Source organism: Triturus cristatus, chromosome 5_1 (assembly GCF_964204655.1).
Source record: "Triturus cristatus chromosome 5_1, aTriCri1.1, whole genome shotgun sequence".
NCBI lineage: Eukaryota > Metazoa > Chordata > Amphibia > Caudata > Salamandridae > Triturus > Triturus cristatus.
The window spans coordinates 468,022,534-468,046,447 of record NC_140587.1 but is presented as its reverse complement, the minus strand read 5'-3'; the positions used below and the strand labels follow the sequence as shown (position 1 = coordinate 468,046,447).

Here is a 23,914-nt window from a genome sequence, read left to right as displayed (position 1 = left end):
ACAACAACACATTGCTGATATAGATATTCCCCCAAGCATTGGCCCAAACACCACATTGTTGATATACATCTCCTATACGGCTAACTGCAGTTCATGTATTTTTCCTCCTTATCACCCGAGCAACCGTGGCAGGTGAGTTTGAGAAGATGTGAGAGTTGGTGGAGGAGGAGCAGGGCCTCCTCTCCATCCATAAAGAGTTGGTGAATGCCACTGATGCATCTTTGAAGAGGGCTGTATCATCAGCTCTAGCTCCCCTGAGTCATAGAAAAATAGAGCGGACTGTCCAACATAGTCGGCTACCCCATTATGGGGAGGGACTGAGGCTTACGCCTCCTAGCGAATATCAGGAAGACCAAAGGCGCAAACTCAAGACCAGACATGCTGCCAAAACTACAGCAACCCCCTCGGACACCTTTGAGAGGCTTTGCCAAGCCTTTGTAAAGAGGCATCTTTATGCCCTGGTTGTGAAACAAAATCCCCAGACTGGGTATATCCCGAGGATGATTCCTGTTCCCATCTGGGAACAGATAACAATGCCGGGGGAGATTCAGACACCCCCGACAGGGATTGGGATGACGAGCCAGGCCAGAGTAGACACTGTTGACCGGAAGGTGGTGCCAAAAGACCCAGGTTGGGGACATGGGTGACCATGACTACCAGGGGGTACCGGGTATGCTGAATCCGGAACACATACCACTCCAGATCTGTGGATTGGGTCCCAGCCCCTAAAGTAGCATGCTACACGGCCAGACACATAAGGAAGCTCATGGACCAGAAGGAGAGGGGACAACTATGAGAAAAATGCCAGGGACCCTCCTTGGCTAATAAGGTGACCTGCGACCATGATATTGACCCAAAAATTGCGACTTTCATCACAAAGTTCATCAAGGACCCGAAGTCCATTCTCTGTCAGTTTCACTGATCATAGTATGATATGAGGTATATAATTGTACATTCACATGTTATTCTAGCCCTGAAGAAGTTGAGGGATATTGGCCTGTACGAAACACATGCTGGCTAGAAGCAGGTTTGTGTTTTGGACTAAGAAAAGAACAAACCTATCTATATTTCAACAAAGAGAATCTACTAGTGTTCCTCCATAGTGTTTACAATGAATGCAATCAATTTGGACTGTGTTCCAGAAATGTAAAGGGGTTTAAGGTGGCCACCCCTTTCATTAGTTGAGACACACTGGGGACTTTTGTTTAGAATAAATTCAATCTCATGGGATGTTTTTGCACCAACATATCTGTTCTGGCTACTTTTGACATATGTATTAATTGAGAAATATCGGAGAAGATGAAAGGGCAGGGATGATAGAAACTGTAAACCTGTGACACGTGGAAAACAGATGATGGCTAATAGGAAACTATTCAACAGATTGTGGTGCTTACAAAGTAACACGTACTTGATTCAGTGTGGATTACTATATACATAAAGAGTCAACAAGTGAGAACATCAAATCCTTCTTTCATGAGAATGTAAGTTTTAATAAAGAGAAATCTGATCAACAGAAAAATTACATGTTTTCAAGCCAGATATTTCTTCTACTAACATATTTAGGCAATAAGCGAACACAGATTGTATACTAAAATGGTCAAGAAATAAATCACAAATCATCATGTCAACATATGAACTTCATACAAAAATCTGGCAATATTGTTACAATAAATGTACACTTTAAAAAACAGGCAATTAGCCTTTAATGCACTTATTCAAACAATCTGCAATATAGAATGGCCTGGTAATGAATATAGCTCTGCTAGAAGATGTGCTACATTTTGCAAGTGAAATTCTTTTGGGACCTGTAATATACGTACCCAACACTCAAAATGTTGCTGCTTTTCCCCTTTTTAAACTGCTATTAGGGACACACTGTACCATCTGAAGATATACTAGGAAAACACTGTTAAACATAGTCGCGTAAAGTAACAGTGTTGTCTACTAAATGTGATGCAAATTAAATGTGTTTAAATGAACCAGAAGTATAAAATGAGCACTGAGAAAATGGAGAGCAACTGTAAACAAACCAACCATCAATACTGACAAAATTGATGTTATTCAGAAGAAATGACTCTACAGAAAAGTGTTCAACAAAGCAACTTAAAGAAGGGAAAACAAATGCGTTCATTTGAATCCACTTAAGTTCTTCAAATTGTGTTGGTATTTACAGAAAGAGTATTTCAATTTTACAGATAAATGTGATTTTCTGATTGTACACATGACTGTATGTTTAATATAAACAAAAGTGTTTTCAACTTCCAAAATCACTGTGCGCATTTTTAGTTTGTTCGCTCAAAAGTGACATGTAATTTTTTTTTTTTTTTTTTTAAATGGATTGCACTCAAAATAAAACAATAAGAGGCTAAATAGTTTATGTTCGTTCTTAAAGATTTAACAAAAGAAAAAAGAATAAACGTTAAAGGCAAAGTTATTATCACAAATTCTCCAAACCTCCAGCACTTTATATGGGATTACTTTGCTAATCTGCATGCACGCATAATTTATTTTTTTTAAGGTAGAACATAATTTCACTACAAGCCCGAAAAAAATGTAAACATGAAAATACCTCTCACATACACTGCAATAATGCCATGGAAAAACTCTAGTGTTGGTATTCATGAAAACTACACTGGTTGGGTAGTTTGATAACAAGGAAAACAGTAGGATCTGTCATCCATTAATCAATACCCCTTGGGTAGTTTGCATATAGCAGTGTACATTACAAGCTTACATTTAAGAGCACTTTAGTCCACAGCCAGAATTTAGGCTTATGTGCGATTGTAATTCTATGCATGGCTCTGTGACAATTTGCTTCCCTAATTTACAAAAATATAATTCAGTTTGCAACGTTTCATTTTTGAAAAATGGTCTTCATAATTAGCAAAATAAAACACTTTTTAAGTAATTTCTAAAATTTGCAAAATAACGCATAGCCACGAATAAGTACATACATTGCATACAACTTTCAATAGTATCTTGTAAATGTTTATGTAGTCTAATAAATAATGACACTAAAATTAAATATTACAACCATTAACCTATTTCTACCGTTTTTCAAAGAAACATGATTTTGAGGAGAAGCTTAAGACCAAGAGCAGCCATTTGAAATGGTTCTGTCTGGGTTAAAGCAAATAGAGATTTAGCTTAGAATAAAGCACTATAAAAACGCAAAGTGCCAAAACAACCCAATGGGCCTAGTTTTAGTCATTCAATCTGCTGCCTTCGTTCGAAGTTCATCCATAAAATGTCTTTGTTGGGCAGTTTTGTAGAAAAGAGTATAAAATGTTCACAAACATTTCTTCACAAAACAAAATTTTGTACACATACATGTATTTATTAAATATCTTCTCTCAAGAATTGAAAGAACTCCGTGAGTTTAAGAAAATATTTTGAGGCAACCTGGCAATTGTTTAGGTTTATAACAACCTTATATTTGTCTAACTCTAATCACACAATGTTGATTCCTCCTCCAGAAAATGCCAATGTCCTTTTGTTGCAAAATGTTGAACCACTGCTGTTTAAATGATTGTTTTCAACGACAGAGGTCTCCATTTCCAATTCACAGGCTACAATTGCTGCATTCAGTTCAACTTGAGCTCGATGAACAACATAAAACATAAGTCCTATGCTGATCATTATCTGTGAATAAAAACACAAATATTCATCAATTCTTCTTATGATAATAATAATAACTGTTATATGTACTCCAAAATGGATATTTAACACTGGGGCTATGGTTCAAGCATTCCACTCACCATGAGGGCCATGGATATTGTATTGAGCCCTTTGGATTGGAAAGTGAGTAAATGTTACTTACCTTCAGTTACTATCTTTCTGGTGGATACACTATCTAACTGTAGATGCCTCACCTTTGAATATTCCCAGGTGCAGACTGGATCCAGAAACTTTTACAATAGCTCTTTGACTCTGGCAGATGGAGGCAACTTATTTATGACGTCAGACTCACTTGTGATGCGACCACTGGATTCATATCCCCTTGGCGGTCATACTGAACTTGTAAATTGGTGTATTGCATAATTTGGTTACATATATTTCAGTAGCAATTGTTTTATCTCCGTTAGAATAATGGGAGGGTGGGACAGTGAGGAATCTACTGGTCGACAGGGTATCCCCCCCAGAAAGATTACTACTAAAAGTAATTAACTTTTTATTATGGATACTTCTACCTGCTGATTCCACACCTTTTAAGAGATTCCCAAGCAATAAGCTGTTGGAGGAGGGAGTGGAGAAAACAACTTCTATAACAGAAAATTTTAAAGTACTGAGCATGCAAAGTGGCCATCTCTTCATAGTTCAAGGCCAAACAGTAAATTTTGGCTAAAGATATGTGAAAAGACCATGTAGTGAACCTGAATATGTCTACTATATGTTTCATTCTTACTATTGCAGTTGTGAAAGATTCAGCTCTGGGATAATGAACTTCGATACCTTCAGCTGGGTTTTTTTTAGCTGAAACAAACTGATCTTGATACAAGACGATTCCATTGGGAAATTATGCATTTTTATATCGCTTTACCTTTTTGGATCCTGTATAACCAATCTGATCTAAGGTCCTCAGTACAACTGATGTAATAATTCACTGCTCTTGTAGGGTCTAACCTGTGTAGCCACCACTTTAGGCATGAAAGTAGCCTTAATTTGCAGCACAACTTGCCTGGGAAGAAGCATGTAAAAGGTGGAAAACAGAAAGAACTTGAAGATCACTAGCATATCGAGCTTAAGTGATGGCTACTAAGAAGACAGTTTTAAGAGTTGGTAATCCCAGAAGATAATTGTGTAAAGGTTCAAAACAAGTTCCCATACGAAATCATAGAACTACATTAGGATCCCATTGTGGCATAATGAAAGGCACCGTCAGATAAATGTTAGTCAACCCTTTCAGGAATCTTAAAACCACTGACGACTTGAACAGGGAAGGTTAGTCTGGTAGACAAAGGAATGCTGATAAGGCTTAAAGATACCTTCACCACAGCTACTGCACCTTGTTGTGCTATGGTCAGCACACATTGTAGTACAATAGAGAGGAATGCTTTTTGAAGATCTATCCCTAAACCAAAAAAAATCAGGAATCAAATTAGTTTTAACTCCCAGAGTATACAGATTTTGTGGCCTGGCAACGTGCAGAAAGTATGATGTCTACAACTTCCAGTTGGAAGCTGAAATGTGCTCAGATTCCTTCACTCAATAGCCATGCATGAAGGGTGTAGAATCTGATGACTGAAATTCAGCATCTGTCCTCTCTATTGAGACAACAGATTATTTCTGAGCGATAGACGATGAGGGGCTATTTCAGTGTGGTGCCATTGGGTGTGGGAGGAGATACGCAGTGAAGTGGAAATTGCCAAACCATCTGAAACGCATCTGGGGTGCAGAACATCATGGCTATGAGCTTTGCTCTGAGTTGCGATATGTCCACCTGAGGTGTGCCCCAAAGAGTGAGGATGTCTTGAACTATCTCTGGGTGATGACACCACTCATGGCTGTCGGCTCTCGTATTCAAGAAGCTCCCCAAATGATTGGCTATCAGCCGGAGACCACATTGATGTGCCCATTACTAAAGCCTCATGGGCGTCTCGACAGAGCCTGAAATCCCACTTTTTCTTGCTTGTTTACGTACCACATAACAGTTGTGTTTTAGGTCAAGATCTTAATCGAGGGACCTGAAATGGAAGAGCGTGCCAACAGGCTAGCCCTCCATCCCAGCACACTGGTGTGTAACTACTGCTCTTCAGGAAACCAAAAGCCTCAGATCTCCAGGTCCTCAAGCTGCGTATCCCTCTCAAAGGGGGAGACGCCGTTACTACCACGGACACTGCTGAAAAGGGACAAAAAGGTCTTCCTTTCATGAGGTTTTCCTCTTTTTCCCACCAGCTTAACTCAAGTACAGAGTTCCTGGAGACTGTAATGTATCCCTGATGTTGGAACTACTCTATGGAGAAGCACCAATAAAGAGCTCCCTTAGGCCAGCGTGCATTGGTGTCTAAGAGGATGCAGGAAGCAAACAGGCCAAGCAAATGTAGGAACTTCAGGACAGGAAGCTGAGCTCCCACTGCTGACATGCAGATCAAAGATCTAATGTGGAAAATATTGTGGCACCCCCCAACATACTCACGACCTCATTGATGTTAGGCAACGGGTGACAATCAACCACTATGTTAGCATTATGAGCTCCAAGATCAATGCATAATCTAAATGTTTCATCAGCCTTCTGCACCACAACGATGGGGGAAACTCATACAGAAGAGTCTACCTCTTCTATGACTCCCCCATCTAACATCTTATCAAAAATGCTCCTGAACTCATCTCTCACCTTGTGGGGAGATTCCTCAATTTCTGTTTAACAGGTTGTGCTCCTTGCTCGAGCTTGATAAGAATGGTATACCTGCTCATCCCACCTAACCTCTTAGAAAAAAACTTCAGGAAATTCAGACTCAATCTCCACAGCACTGTTACCTCCATTTACAACCAAAACGGATTCCTTGCAGCGAGGATGGAGTATGATAGCCAGCTTCCATTGATCCCTCCAACCTAACACACTGACCCCTCTCTTGGCCACATATAGTCTGCAATGTGCTTTCCTTTCCTGGGAATACATTTCTGTAATAATAGTCCATGGGGACCCTGAGTCTGCCATAGGTTCCAGTTTCTTGCCCAGAAACTGAACAGTACATTTCGGAGGTTTCTAATCCCATTCTCATCACCAGGATCTCCAAGAGACAAAATAATCCCTTAATCCTTCTCACAGACATTATCTTGACTGCAGACACAACTCACACATGAAACTTCACATGCACTAGCAGTTCTCCTTTTGACTACACCTTTCATTTTATCATCTTTGCAAACACAGGCAAAATGCCCATCCTGCCACACTTGATGAATTACTTCCCTCCAGTGGGGCACTGCACGGATGAAGCTACATGACTCAAGCTTCCACACCTGTAACAAACAATGGCTTAGCATCTTCTTTTCTCTACTTGAGTATAATTCCGGGAAGAGTTATCCGCACAAACTTCATCCACCACATTCTCACTCTTCGTTCCAACATCCTGCGCTGACTTCAACCACTTTTCTGACTGTTCAAATGCCTTGGCTGTAGCAACAGCATTCTGCAAGCTAGGATCCCCCAACACCCATAGCTATTCATGTATTCTTTTACTCCTCACATTAACAATGATTTGATATCTACTTATTTAATCACAAATGGCCACAAAGTTAACTTTTACAGATAATGCCCAAAGAGCTGTAAAAAATCATCAAATGACACCGCTTCCCGTTGTACATGGGTGTAAAATGTAAACCGATTTACAACAAAACTTATAGTAGGTTTAACCTTCTTTCATACATAACAAAGTTTCCTCAAAACTGCTCAATCCCCCCCTCTCCTGAATTTGAGGTAATGTTCTAAATATTGCTTGCCCTTCTGATCCCAAACAATGAAGCACATTTTTTTTTCCCATTTTATTTACCATTCTCTCTCCATTGATGGCCTTCATATAAGTAAGAAACTCCTCTTTCCATCTAGCCCATGGAATGGGAGGATCGCCTTTACATTGAAAAGAACATTGTAGGAGGAACAAATTGCATTATCACCACAATAAAAGTAAAACCAAAAAGGAATAAGAAACTTTAAACAAAAGAACAACAGAAGATAAAATACTAAATAGCTGCGCACATGAGCGCATGAATTCTATTATGTTCTGAACAGCTGCACCTACTTTTTTTGTGTACAACAGTATGTCTTATAATCTAATTCATGCTGTGCACATCAGCGAGTAGAATGCAGAAACGCAGCTATGTGCATCGGTGCTAGAAAGAAGAAAAAACAAGTTCCTGTCAAGTGCACATAGGCATTGAAATAGCCAAGCTGGAAAGCAGAAGCAAACAGAAGAGAAGCTTAAATTACCATGCGCAACCGTGCGCATTGATGTGCTTGGAGAACTCACCCCAAATCAAAATGGCTGCCGCAACGTGAGAAACATAGCCTAATAAAGATATACGCTCAGCACAACTCAGCTCTTATGTTTTCAAGTAGAAGGGAAAGCACGTTAGTGCTCAAGTGCCTCAGCCCCCGTTTCTTCCTCCGTGCTCTGCACTGCAGCCCCGGTTGCCAGGTTCACTGGAGATTCCACACGAGGGGTTAGTCAAATTCAAAGGACGCCAAAACGAAAACTTGGCTGAGTACAGTACCTCCAAGTAGCGAACCACACCAAGGAAGCAAATTGAAGACTGCTTTTAAATCCAGATAGCGAGCCTGAAAAATCCCTAATTCCTTTAAGTGCTGGATACAGGTTAAAATTGGCACCGCACATGTGCCATCCAACTCAGATAGCCAGTACCATAAATCACTCATCGCTGGTGTTGAAATCCATATAAAAGTCCAAAGTGCAATTGTAGTAGATAGTTTATTGCAGACGACACAGTACCTGTTAGCAGCCGGGCAGCTCAACAACTCGGAAATCAGAATTCTAAACAGAACAGAACCAGAGTGAAGAACTGGCTTGCAACAGAATTAAATGTATAAAAAGGTACTTAAGAGGAATGGATAAAAAGTCATGACAAATACAAATAAAAAATATAATAAGGCATCACTTACATCTGTTGCACACAAAAAAATATTTTAAAATAGAACTCTGGTAGGTGACACAAATCCCTGAACACTACGGATCCAAGTCAGAAAACATGTAAAGAAATGCACAGACATTGATGCATGGAGGTAGTGGTTATATTGTGGCCCTGGCATTACTTCAGGTGGAAAGCGGACAGACCCGACGAGGAGCTGCACGGCGCCCTGTGCTGGCTCATGAAAGAATTGCAGAGAAACATCTCCAGATCCAGTCTGGAGCCCAGGGTAAATTCACCAAGTGAGAACTCTGAAGTAAGATAGATATGTTTATTTGCACAAATAATTAAAATCATTGCAATTCATTCAAAAAGGACATAAAAAGTGCTTTCCGCTCTTGATTTAAAAAAGTTCATTTTTTTCAAATAAAAAGTTCATAGGTAACACAGCGGAGGTTCGTGGGGGACATCTGCTGGTAAAATTGCGTTTATCTCGATTATAAATGTTACAAATCGGGTGGCCATCTGAGCTGAGTCCCCCTTCATACACTCCTCTAGGGCTTCTTGGCATGTCCGCACGTTGAGAATTCTCCAGATGGGGCGCAACCAAAAGATTTGAAAGGGGAGTAGGATTCTGCAGATGCACAAAACGTGTATTACATTTTCTTCCCCGTTGTTGCAAAAACGACACTGAGAGGGCATATCTGCCTTGTACCTCTGTCCATACTTATACTCCATCAGGAGGATAAGGCCAAAACGTAATCTCATTAACTGGTGTTTCACCAATAGCTTCATAGAGGATAATGCGGTAAGGTTTTAGGATCGTAAAGTTTTGATGCCCGGCTGCCATGAGATAGATTTTTCACGGCTGATGCAACACGTTCCACTGAAAGAATCTTTGCTTGTTTAGTCAAAACTTTAGCAACCACCCCTATGGGCAGTGTGCTTGCCCATAATTCATGAGCTCCTAGGGTGTCCAGGCAGAATATTAAAAATGTATTTCAGGAAGTGCTGGGGTTGTTTAACAGTGACCATACACAGCTCTTTAGTGTGGAGTCATTTTAGTTTTTACACAGTAGGCAATGAATCTTGCTTTTATGATCCAATGTTGGGAAAACAGGCAGAATTTGAGCGTGGGAGGTGAGTTGGGTAGGTGAAACACTCTGCGAAAACAAGCTGATTGTATTCTATCCAACCAGGTGAATATTTTGTCTTTAAAAGTAGTGGCGCCAAAAGCTATAGTGGATAGTAATTTAGCACCTATCACTCTAATTAACAGGGTGAAGTGTGGAGAATGAGAGCTTTCTTAGTTCTTAGGAAGGCCCCCTCCAGGCTGCGAGCCAGACCTTGCATTGCAGCAATTTGCGGACCCGTGGTCTATCCAGACTCCAAGATATTTATATATGGCAACTACCTCTATAGGTTTCCCAGCGATGTACCAGGGGTGCTGTCTTGCTCAACGCCTCGAGATTATCATCACCTTGGTTTTAGAGATATTAATCTTCAAAGCATTTATTTCACAATACAATGCCAGGGAATCAAAACTCATTGAAGGACCACCTGAGTTTGCTCAAGGAGAATCGGGTCATCTGCGTATTGCATTGACTGGATTTTAACAGATGCGATTCTTGGTGGGACAGTTCGAGAATGGGTCAGCCATTCGGGCAAATCTGCAAGGTACAAATTAAAGAGTAAAGGAGCCAAAATGCATCCCTGCTTTAGGCCTCTGTTGGTCATGATTTTATTGGTTGTGGACCAACCAGTGAAGATTTTTATTTTTACCCAGGTATCGGTCTAAAGAGCGATGAGGGCATTCAGTAGAGACTGCGGGATGCCCCATTTGAGCAATTTTTCCCAAAGCCTTGGACGGACAACGCTATCAAATGCCTTTTGAAAGTCAATAAATCCCAAGAACAGCGATTTTCCCTATGTTGCAAGAGTATCCTCAATCATGTGGGCTAAGCAGATCAGATTGTCATCGATGTGACAGCCCGTTGGAAGCCTGTTTGCGTAAAAGGTATTAGTTTAAGGTCTTCCGCCCAGCTGGTCAACTCTTGTAATAAGACGCTTGCCTAGGTCTTCCCGTCGACATCAAGGAGGGAAATCATCCGATAATTATCGGGGTTAGACCGCTGGCCTTTTTTGTAGATTGGGACGAGAAGAGAGCCTCACCAGGAATCAGGAATAGGCCCGCCCATTCTGCATGCCTCAGATAGGGGGGCCAAGAGCACTGCCCACTTGTGGGTGGTAGCTTTATATATCTTTGTTGGTAACTCATTTGGGACCGGGGCCCCTCCTGAACGCATTTACTTTATAATAAGTGCAACTTGTTTAGGGGCAATCTTGATAGTGGGTGACATTTCAATATGAGGATTAGGGGGAGTAGATCTGTGATAGTTAGGCCAGTTGTGCCTGACGGGCTCAACGTAAAGTGCTTCAATATGAGCCTCCCAATCGGTGGGGGAGATATTTGTTACGGTTGATGGTTGCTCCGATCTAACAGCCTTATTTATCCAGCACCAAAATCTCATTTGATGCTTTGATTTTATGATTTCATGGACAATTGTCCAGTGCTGTTCTTTTATCCTCTTATACTTGAACCTTGCCTTCCTATACTCTTTGCGAGTAGTCAATAGCTTCTTTCGTAAGGATTTATGATTTATGTTGGTGTATGTGTGTTTGCTCAGTAAGTTATTTAATTTGTGTTTGATACTCAACATAGTTTGCTTGTACTCACTTAGGTGGGGTATAGTTGGGGGGGGATTATTTGAAATTTTAAGTATCTTTGTAGATAGATTTTTTTTTAGGTCCTCCACTACCTGTTCTCACAGTTGTGTCGTCAGCCGGTCGCTAAACTCATGGTTCAGGTTTTCCAAGAAGTCATCCACCTTCTCTTCAATTGCTTCTTGTTGGTTCAGGGTCCACCGTAGTTTTCTAATAGGCTCCAATAAAGATTCTTTCCCAATCAAGTGATTTTTTGGGCGGGAGCTCTGCCTGGATAGAACTTCACATGTTAGGACGGCATGATCACTTTACTGAAGTAAGAAGCATCCATCAGAATTGTATTGGGAGTGTCTCCCACCATCGCAGTATGCAAATTGAGGTCTCTAAGTAGGGATTTCCAATAAAGACTGAGTATATCTGTGATACTGTACTTCTATGATCTTTCCAAGTATAGAAATAGCTGTAGGTGATTTTTGTACTTCAATGTGCATGTTCCCAAGGTATTGCTTTACACAGTCAGATTGTGGAGCATATCTACAGTATTGAAATTGTGGTAATGTATAATCTCATTCAAGCACAGGAAACGTTTTAATCTTCCTTCTGACAGTATGTCTTCCACGTAACGTAGGCCTCAGTCCCTTCAAACGACCATTCAATTTTTTTCCCCAACAATCTGTACTGACCTGTTGTTCCATAAATGTGCTTTAATGTGCATCTTGTGTGCTCTATACCAGTCGCTTTGTGTGAATTCTAGTAATGTGGTTAATCTCTTACCGTATTGAGCACTGTCAGACCTCCAGCTGTGTTCGGTAAATGTGTTTTAATATCTACCCTTGAGGGTTTCTTCCTATGTGTTTTAGCATATATAATGGTGTGCCAAATGACTGGCTTTCCAACAATATTACAGGTTTGGAAGTCTATGCCTTCCTGTCTTAGCATCCGTGTGTAACTCAAGATGTTGTAATCTAGCCCATAGCCTACCCACACAGACGTCGTGATCTGTTTTCCTAATGATCGTAATTTGTGGTCTTTTCAATGGGATCATTTAAAAAATATAATTAAACTGAGGGGAGATATCAATTTTTCCCTAACCCTCAAAGAGAGTGATAATTTAGACCAGTTGTGTAATTCCATTGCCAGTTTATCAAGAAGCAGTCCAATATTGTTTCTATATCCATTCTCCAGCCCTTTGTTGAGACATATATCTAGATATTTCCCTTTTGATTGTAGCCAGTTGGAAGGTAAGGCTACAAGAAGTTTGTATTTGTAATTAGGTAATGGCAACCCTTCACATTTGGTCCATTTAAATCTGTAATATGAAAATGGATAAAAACAAATCCATTAAAGAAATCAACAACCAGTTAGAAGTCAAACGACTGGCAATCATAAGGATATCATCGGCACTGCATATTGCTTTATTGTTCTGTCCCCACTGACCACTCTACGTACATTTATTTCTGCCATTTGTCCATAAAAGCTATAGCTAATGGATATACTACTATTAACAACAACAAGGGGGAAAAGGGCAGCCCTGTCTACTGAAGAATGGCAATATAAATCCGTTGAAAATCACTGCACACATTGGGTTGTGACATAAGAATTTGACTTTGTCCAAGAACGAGTCATCCATCCCCATCCTAGCAACTGTGTGTAGTCGACAGCTCCATTCCAAGAAAACGCTTTCTCAGCGTTCAATGATATCACTAGTTTTTCGAATGTGTTGTGTCTTGTATGCCAGATAAGATAGGAAAGGGTCCTTAAGTGGTTAGCAAAGGAGTGACCGGAACAAACCTCACCTGGGCTGGATGAATAAACTGTTTGATCAATTTTTAAAGCCCATTAACTATTATTTTGGTCAAAATCTTCATATCATGTAGATCGGCCTACAGTTGACACATTTTAATGGGTCCCTGTCTGCCTTGGGCATCAATGATGTCTTCGCTCTATTATATTTGTCAGGAAAATAACCTTGGTCGGATGTTCCTTTAAACATTTTATACACTAATAGGACCATACCGGGCTGGTTAATATTTTGAAAGTTCTATGGGGAAACCATCTTCCCCTGGTGCTTTACCCAAAGCTAAGTCATCAATGGGAGCCGCTCTTTCCTCTTCTGAAATTCCGCCCATAAGGTCGCCCTTTGATCATGTGTGAGGTACACTGGTTGTGTAAGGTGCTGCATAAAACGGTTCTCCCCAGTAGTGTCTTGGGAGGTTTATGATGTGTATAGCATCCTATAATAAGAGAGAAATTCCTCCATTATTTCAAGTGGATTAGTAAACAGCCTTATTCCAGTCTTCTGGCTCTAGATTATTTTTTTCCTTAAGTTGTGCTTCTGAAACCCTTCCTGCCTTGCTACCTCTCTCATAATGTTGTTGTTTCAAACTAAAGAGGCCCATTTTAGCTCTGGAAGAGTATAAGGTGTTTGGGTCATATTTGGTTTTCGTAAGGGCCATTAATGTTGCATACGGGGGAGAAGCATTATGTTCTACAATGAGAAATTTTCTCAATTTCTCTTACTTATCTTTCTACGTGTTGGCCAGGTGCTTGGTCGCTGCTGCCTCTTTAAATTAGGAATCCTCTCTGAGACAGGCCTTACCAGCTGCCCATAAGGTATGCACAGACAAAGCTGTACTTTCTTTATAATCTATATATGAATGTACCTTTTCTTTGTCTCCTGGGTCTCTGAATTTTACTACATTCATATGTCATTGACCAGGGGGCTTGGGTGATAGGATGCAGTCAAACTCTAAATCAATAAGGTCATCGTCCGATACAGGGCTCGGCAGTACTCGGGATGATAAAAGCCTTTTACTCAGGCCCAGAGATAACAAAAATAATTCTTTATCAGTTTTATTACCGAGTGCACATGAAGTACAAGTACTATGTCATTCACGTTGCAGTAATAATCTCCAAGGTTCAATTAGTGAAGGTCAGTCATTATATCGTAGAGGATAAATGTCACCGTTCTGACCGGAAAAGGGATCAGATGTGCCCAAGCAATCCAAGACTGGATCTGGTACTATGGTTCAGCCTAACAATAATTATGATTTCTCAAAAGTGATAATCTTGATAGGGAGGTTATTCTTTTTTTAACCATACCGACTGCAGGTAGGAATTAAATAGGGTATACCTACCAGTCAGGTATATTTAAACTACAACACCACTCCCACTCTCCCCTAATTAAACGCTATCTTTTTATCATTGTTTACAAAGAAAGTGCGCCAACGCAATTCGTAGGTTGCAGCACGTCCCGATCCATAGTGGATCAGGATGGACCCAATGATGAAGCATGCCAACAAGGTGTAAGCCCGGTGGGTAAGGGTTTTAAAAGAAAATCTTAATTTTTTTTCTTTTTTTTGTAGAGAGTTATTATCCTTGTTCATGACAGAATTGGGTTTCTTTGCTTTTGGAATTAGTTACTTGTAAAGGAGGTCAAGCCCAGTTTATCCACTCCCCCACTTATTTGTTTATTAGATGGGTTTCTTGCAACAAAAACTTATCTGATCGTTTTGATCTTTAAAAAATAGACCCTTTTTTACATTTTATATAATGGGTTAACTTATTCAACCTGATGGAGATCACTTGTAAGGGTGTATCAGCAATGCTCTCTGGGTTAACAATGTAAAGAAAGAATTGAGAGAAAAAGGGAACGGAATGAAATAAGCGAGCACATATGTCTGCATTTTATAATTTATGCATAGATAGGTGCGACTTCCAAAGTTGGAGTAATACATAGCTCTTACCTTACAGTTGACCTCTAATGTATCACCTTGTTTTCTTTTACCTGCTCTTCAACAATTAGTCTTTTGTATTGAGTGACAGTGTAGTCTTAGAAATTATACCTTATAGATTGAAGGGAATACCAAAGAATGAGGTATTGTGAGAGTATGCCTATCGGTTATGACAAGGATTAGCTTAGGTCTACTAAATACGCCAAGTGCATGAACCCATCAGACCGAAAGGGCCCCACGCTGGGTATCTATCAGAGTTCCTCCCTTAATACAGTTGTCAGTGCAGTCAACATCACACTGCATCCACTTACAAATAGTCACTTCGCTAATAGTTGAACAGGAGTGGGATAATTAGATTCTAACAATTGTAGAAGGACCATGAGCACAGATCATTTCGGAGCCTCAACAAACCTGTAACAGAACATCACAGCTTAGATCAATTATTGAACATAAATAGTGGCCATTGTGATACAACAAGTATTCTTATCAGAAATCCTCTAACCACCTCAACTAAGTACCGTCCTGGTTCAGTCAGTTGTGGGATTAATCAGCATCAGCAGGGTATAGCATCACCCGTGTAATTGCTATACATAATCGGTACATGAGCTATTCATAACAGAACCCTAAGTCAGCAAAATTAGACTTTGAGGCAATCACAACTTGTCTCTGGTCACAGAATGTTTCCTATTACCGGGTCTTGAATTCTTCCCACACTTCTACTGCAATTTTCTAGTCGCTCTCTTTCATACTGGGTACTTGGTAAAAGGCGGTCTCATCTTTCAGGAAGCAAGAAGTGTTGAGTGTGGTTGTGGTGCTTCCATACTCAACTCTAGTGGTCCAAGACTTTTTCCAATTCTTTGTACTCCTTTTTTTCGTTTATTCACCATATATTCTAACATAGCAAAGCTTCCTGTCCGAAGATCACCAATTTGGTCTTGTTCATGGTGAGTTTGAGGCAGACCGACTTTATCCAGGTGGCCGCTTCTTTCGTACAGGATATGAAGTTGTCCCTGGTGTTGGGAGTTTTGACTGAGACGGATAATATAAGTTGTGTGTCGATGGCATAGAAACGTATGTTGATATTGTGTTCGCGGATGATGTCTGCCAACAGCACCATGTAGTTGTTGAAGAGGGTTGGGCTGAGTGAGGAGCACCAAGGACTCCGCAGATGAGTTTCCAGGATTCTGAGGAGTAAGGAAACATGCTGACTGTTTGTGGTCTTCCGGTATGAAAAGTGCATATCAGTTGGAAAGTTGGTTCCTGGATGCCAGCCTCGTGCAGTCGTCTGATCATGATGGGATTGGAGAACATGTCAAATATTAAGCTTATGATGGCAAGACCTGAGTGATAGAAACCTAGGCCTTATTGCATTAGTGTCTTGTAAGTAATCTGCTGAGAAGCAGATTTGATGGTTTTCAAACATGTAAGGTGCATTTCTTTTAGCTGCCACAATAACGTGGCCTGCTTGTTGGTGCCTAACAAAACAAATAAGGATTTTCCTGGGTATCGAGAAGGTGTCAGTAAAGGTTGAGCACATTCTATGTGCCCTTTTGAATTCTACTGGAAGATCAAATGGAATATTCATAAATTGCACTAGAAAGGTAAAAAGGAAGGATAATAGGTCATTCTTGACTAGGTTTTCCGGTACTCCAATTATCCTCTCATTGTCCCTCTTCTTCCTGTCTTCTAATCAACAATTTTGTACACATTTTCCACAATCAAGAGCCCATTTGTGTGTACTATCAAAATAATTTTCCAAATATGTATGTCTCAATTCACAAGATTCTAATACTGTTTAGAATTCCAGTGATTTCACTATGCCCGGATCACACTTCCTGTGTGTTCTGTGTTACTACAGAGTTTACTGGCCTGAGTTACACTTTCCTATCTGCTAATTCTTTCATTAATTTGTCCATTGCAGAAGAGGAAAGAGTTGCCCGATACCCCATGATCAAGTTAGGTGACTTATGTTTGACACATCAGAGATGCTTCACTTTAGACATTGGCCATTTGCATTCTACACAGTGCTTCCAAGAATTTATGAGGGTTTATACATACTCGGTAGAGCCGAGTGGCAGAAGAAAGAATAGGTGTGTTTGTAATGACAAAGTTTCTTGTGTGGTCCTATCAGTTATGAGCAATATATAATGATGCCACCAATATCATTAAGGCCTCATACCGTGAGTATTGATATCTTTTTTTAAATGCTTTCAAAAGTTGTTTGCTTTTGCACTATAGGGCAAAGTCACATTTATTTTATCTATAGACATCTTTTTACTTTCCTTAATATTGTGACATGGCAGAGTACCAAATATGTACATGTGATAAGTGTTCCATTCGTCCTCTTCACTCACCTGACCTCCATCTTTCTTAAGGGCCCTTGCACTCTCTCATCACCTCTGTGACAGTTGTGCAATGCGGCAGGATCATGGCCCTCTGACTCCACCAGGTCATGGGCATAAGTCCATTCTTTCCAGAGTTGCTCATCGTTCAACTCACTCAGGTTCACCTCACTCAGTTTCCAAGAGAGAACTGAGAACTTCATTGATCCAGGAGAGGTTGTCAGACTGCTACCACACTTTAGATTGCTACTGTTCACTCAATGATCTTTGCGCAGCCCATCTTCTGATTCCCCAGGAAAATTCTAAACACGAAGATCAACAGCAGGGACATTCTAAGCAGGTCAAGTCACCATGACAGCAAAGGGTATCTTTTCAGCTAAGGGGACATGTCAAAACAGGCCTTCGGCCCACAAGGAACTGCAAGCTTTTTCAGTGTGCCACCAAGTCATTTGGTGCAAGTCTCAGCCCATCTAGAGCTGGATTTGAATATGATGCTAATGTATGCATTAATGTTTAATTGCACATCCACAAAGAATCCCAGGATTTTTTTCTCTTTAATAGCAAATAGTAATCAAACGAGTCAGAGGAGAAGGCCGCCAAATTCCTTGAACAGTTCACACTAACCTCTGTCAATTGCTATAGATGAAGGATAATGCATTGGGATCACCAACAAGAAGGATGTAAACCATGTTAAGGGTACATGTAAGAGCAGAAACTGTACAAATGTGGAAATGTAGAAGATTGTGAAAATGTTTACTACATTCAATATTTCAAAAGGAAAGATAAGAAGAAACACCAGTCTTCATCTGAAGCCATGATGACCAGCTTCATTTCAGTTTCATGCCATGGATGGAAACTCCACTGGTGAATATGTAGCACAGTAAATGTATCTAGATGCCTATTCAAATGAGATGCCACCTCCTATTTACATCACTCTGGAAAGTCGTGGTTGTTCTGCAAAATAGTAATATTTTGTTTTACCTTTTCAGGTCCCAATGAGGATCTGTTTAGCACAGCTGTCAGGACAGATTTCTTCAGGTACTGTTCCATATTTTAGTGACTGGTTATTGAATATGGCCACACTAAGGGACATGCAATGCACCATCTCTATAGCAATGAGAATTGGAAGCCTGTAGTACTTATGACAAATGGTTTTATTTTTGGCTAGTACATGGAAATTCTGATCTTCTTGTGCTACAGGCTGAATCTACTCCATCTCTTAAACTTGGTTTTTGTCCTGGATTCCAACATCTAATGTCCTGGATTTGGTCAATAGGTCAAACTGGTAACCTTGTAAGCTTTAGGCCTTGAAGAGGGAGGCAGACAAAGCATGAGGGGTTAACAAAGACCCAAATAGTGGCTGATGCCCTGCTTGTTCGTATTTGTTGTTAAAACATCTGTTGGTGTTACTATTTTTTTTATTTTATCTGAAGTGAATTTTTAAGCTTAGCAAAGGCATTCAGCAGTTTATTCTTATGCAATTAGGTCTCACACTGCTAAAGTGGAATCCTTTTTTATTTCCTCTCTGGATTAAAGAGTTTTGTTGCATATGGTCCGTACTCTGATGTATTATATAGAAGACTTTTGTTATTTTTACACAGTTATTGATTACCTCTAATTAGTTCCTCTTAAATTTTATGCATGATCAGAATTTCTTTGCTGGTACCTCCTAACATCTAATGGGGATGCTCTAGGAAGACTGGTCGGACCACTTACTCTGACCTTTCAAATTTAGTCTTAAGACAGTTGTCACTGAAGGCCATGAGCCAGAAAAATGGTACTGGCTGGGTTTCAGGTCCTCTTGGACTCTCAAGTCCAAAATGAGCTGAGCTTTCACGTGGCTTCTGCCTGCTAACACACTAACTTAATTTCACTGAGCCAACTGTTTCTTTGTTATCACACATTTGAGCAAATATAAATGTGTGAGTTTAATAAAAGAGAATGTTGCTGCATGTATAACATGGTGACATCTGACTTGTTTCTTAGTTTACTAATTGCATTGTCATCAGGGTGGTAGTCGGGAATGTGTCTAAGTTCATGTTTATAAGTGAGAACTTTTCATAATAATCACAGTGCAGGAATATAATCTGATGTACTATGGTGAAACACCCGTGCATGCTAAAAAAATGCATTTTGTTTTAATTTTGAAGAGATTTTCTCTTATTGTTACATGACGTTTGTTGCATGATTTACATGGCAGCTAATTTTAGGCCTCTGCTCATGCGCGGGATCTTAAAACCAAGCTAGAACCTTGCCTTGACTCGGCTCTCCCTGTTAATTTGTTGGCTCACCCGCCTTCAGTGGTGACAAACATCCTCGGCCTCTCTCTTCCTTTTCTCTTGGAAAGTGGTCAGTTGTTAAAGCTAGCTGGCATAGGTCCAGCGTCTTCGAGAGTAGTCTGAACAGGAATCCATCAGTGGCAGCCATCCTCATGGGGGAAGATGGCTTCTGCATGCATGTCGTAAGATGCAAATATTTCAAATCTTAACTGCAACAAGCAAAAGTATAAACTCTGAGTATGTTTGTGCTTTACTACACACACAGGGATTCTGAAGCCACACTGTGGACTGCACACAAATCCGTTTTAACACGCTCAACATATTTGTCTTCCACCAGCCAAACTGATTCTGGCTCCGACTGCACTTATTGGGTAGTGTAGTATATATAAACCATTCGACAGAGGTCTGAGGTTTTGACCAGGAGCATTACTTGTCTATTTGTCCATCGTACTACTTGGAATACATAGGCTCCATTACATACCAACAATTGATACTTGCATTGGAAGATTGTTTACGAATAGTGCTGTAGCCCTGATGAAGTTAGTGGTTAAACACCATGTGACAAAACACGTGTTGGCCAGGACGTGATTGAAGAAACAAAGTTCTAATAAAGAAGATATACTACTATCGCACATTTGAAGATGTTTGGTGATTTCTTCAGGCGTGCTCGCATCTCATGTTTAAAAGTAACCACTAAACCCCGAGATCAAATCAAGCATTCCACACATCATTTGAAGTGAGAGCTCCTAATTGTAGTGGGTGTCCCTAGATGTGATATACACTGTACAGTTGAACTCTACCTGTATTTCACTGGGAAGGGCCAAATAGGCTGAAACCTGTAAGGTTTTGCTTATGTTCCCATGTGAAGGAGATCTGGCCTGGATCAAGTCTTATTTAAATATGGCTGATCCTAGCCCACAGTAATTACCTGCGACTGACATGTTGCAAGCATTCCGCATTATGATTTTTGCATTTTTTATATGCAATCAAGCATTAAATACAGGCTAACAGAACTAAGCCAATAATCTGGAATGTGACTGTCTATAAAAATTGTATTAAGTATTAGGTTTCAATAAATCCATAAACAACAAAAGTAACCTAACATATCATACAACAGTTTAATAACGATTTATCATTTTATTAATTACACTAGACAAAAAAATCTACTTTCAGTTATTTATGCTTGCTCTCTTTAATATTGACAGGGCATAAGCTTAAAAAACAATGTTTTTGTTGAAGTCTACAAATTTGGCGGCAGAGGGCAAATGCAGTATATCCGTAATTACATGAAAATACTGCAGGTGCACAATTGTATTTTTCCAGGTGGTCTGTGCATCTTCTAATGTGATTTCTGTGACACCAATCTAGCAATGTTCGCACTATATCCATCCCCACTCTAAATCAGGTCGCATTGCATAACTGAGACTTTTGATCCCCTGACAATTCTGTTAAATTAGTTATTTCCTTTTTCCCACGGAGAGAAGATTACTAAGCTTGTGAAAAATACGCACCACAAAGTATACATTTCTATACATAATAAGGACGTGCTCTTTTCCAATTGTTTAAAAACAGACAGATTCAAATTTCGCTTTATGAAACATACCTGTAGGCTAAATACGAAGTAACCACTGATACTCTGCTCTGCAATGACGTCCTCCATAGTTCGCAAGGTGGTTCCCAAGTAGGAGTTCAGCAACTGGGTAGGAAACAGTCCAGCCGAAGAGGCCAAAAGGTAGTTTGGTAAAGACAAATCTGTAATCTAAGAATAAGGGGTAAATTAGCGTGTTTTCGATTTTTCTTTGTTCAGTTAAAATCTAATTAAGAAATAACAGTCTATTACTATCTTCTGCATCACACACCTCCAAAATGCATTTTTAAAACAAATAGCAATAAACTGTAACGCTGAACAGGGACTGTACTGCACATTGAAGCTGCTCATGAGCAGGAAGATGAAGAAGAATTCTTTATAAAGCACAAATATAGAAGAACATGGTTTTTTGTACCATTACATTTTTGGTAAAATTGCATTCCAGTTCTGCTCACAAAGCAACAATGAACTACAAATGTGCTGTGTGAAGCCTTCTCGATCTTTTTCCAAGGAGAAAATAATGAAATTTGAAAAATAAACTCCTACAGGCAGCAAAGTGATACAGGATTTTCGCATCACCTGACCTTTATTCTACTGAGAACAAAAATGAGGCTACACAGAACAAATTTGAAACTTACTGAAAATGAGATCCACAAGATCATATGGTCTATGAAACCAACATGGCATTTCTATGATCTAATCCCCTCTACACTCAAAGGATATCAATCAACTTGTTTCCCCACTTTAAATGAAAAAGCAAACTCATCACTAACCCAATGAACTATCCTAGACTGCTTGAAGGTTGGGCAAGTAACACCTCTCCTTAAAAACCTTGGCGCCGATCCAACAGACCAAAATATTTTTTTTCCGGTGTTCTACATCTCCTTTCCTCAAAACTGTTGGGAAAATGTGTACACAATCAACTAATGTCAACACATTGAACAGTTCACCCAGGTGGACAAGTTCCATTCTGGTTTTACACCAGGACACAGCACAGTATCAGCCAACCTACACACCAGGGATGAAGCACTTCATTTCCTGGACTGGAACGACTCCGACCTCCTCATACTACTCATAGGCGTTCAACATGGTCAATCACGATTGAATTTTAGAGTTACCTGAATGCAGAATGGGGCTAATTTGAAACGTACTCAAATGTTAAAAAAAAAAATCCTACAAAACCACCAACAGTTAATCAAACTGTGAGGTTCACTAATGCATACCAGGTCAGACTGGAAGTCCCTCAAGGATCCACCATCTCCACCACTCTTTCAACATATGCATGAAACTGCGGACTGAGATACTTAAACAAGCATCCTGGCGCACAATAGCTATGCAGATGACACTCACCTATACTTGAATATTTCCTCCCGTTATGTTTCATAGGGTACCACGATATAGGCCTGAGTAGTCTCCCGACCCTTCATCTACATTTACCGTACCATTACACTACATAACGGGTTTTGGTATGGACCTTTTACCTAGTTAAGCACTGCATAAAATATTGTGTGGTATTCCCCGAAAACAAGCCTCATTAATTATGCATGATTCTTGGAATCACTGCAGGATTACCATCTTCTGCATAATAACTATGTAAAAAGGGTCATCCCTTCCGTCATCCTCGGCTGACATGACAGAGCACGGTAGAATCCTCTGAGAGTACCTTTTGGGTATATATACACCATATCTTTGCCAAGGCAGAGAGAGGAGAAAAGACTTCCATGCTGACAAACCGATGCGGGACACTGAGGTTCCTGCACGCAGACACTCTAGCTTTCAGTGGCCGACATCCCTCGCAGGGTTTCCATCTCGAGACTTTGATGGGGTCCCACAGTCTCTCACTTTAGGTAATGGGGTTGGCTTCAGCCTAGGGGGATTCTTAGCTCTACACCTACATAAATGCGAGGTACACTTAGGTACATCTAGTTAGGGTTGCATCTTAGAAGTACGCATTATTATTGCCATGTATTTATATGCTTGCATATATTGTTTTTAGCACTATGGTAGAAATCTACCATCCTTTTACTCTGTAGCTGCTTATAATCATTTATATCTGTTTCTGTCTTATGGTTGTTTCAACACACCTATTTTACACTAGAATGACGCTGGTTCAATAAATGCTTATTGAAAAACATTCCCACCGTTTATTCTGTGTATCTCTCTGAGACAAAGTGAGCACGAGTGACTGAGCGAAAAGTACTGTACTGTTTCCACGATCCCTGATGAGACAGGGTTGTCATGTTCGAAAGTTGCCAAGATCTATTCTCTCCTTGGTAAGAGGAGTCTACAGTGGCACTGTGAGCTAGCTGGTATACAGGCGAACATACCCGATGGGGGTGTCTGGAATCAGTCTGAACACCAATCCCACAGTTTATGTTGTCTAAACGCGCAGATCCTATATAGATTTATAGGAACTACACGACACTCCCTGGAAGATATCACCAGACTAAATGACAATGTAGCGAAATCCGGAACCTGCATGTCATGAACCCACCTAACAGTTCCCTCCCTACACAAGAATGAATTAAACACCTAGACGCCCCTAAATGAAAACTCATCACCATTGAATTAACGAAATTCCTTGAGATAACCCTGAATAAAAATCTTACTATGCAAGCACACATCAGCTCATTCACACGCAGTGCATTTCTCCAACTCAACCTC

The 23,914-nt window shown here is 40.2% G+C and overlaps 1 protein-coding gene across 1 annotated transcript in view; it reads right to left on the bottom strand.

The window, feature by feature from the left end:
* Window positions 1-1,463: 1,463 nt before the first annotated feature.
* TMEM64 (transmembrane protein 64) overlaps window positions 1,464-23,914 on the bottom strand; it is a 129,374-nt gene continuing 106,923 nt past the window's right edge. Inside the window, exons 2-3 of the mRNA XM_085605304.1 lie at window positions 21,266-21,421; window positions 1,464-3,642 (exon numbers count right to left, since the gene is read on the bottom strand). Coding sequence (XP_085461430.1) covers window positions 3,451-3,642; window positions 21,266-21,421 — 348 coding nt within the window. The 3' untranslated portion in view covers window positions 1,464-3,450. The remainder of the gene's footprint in view (window positions 3,643-21,265; window positions 21,422-23,914) is intronic.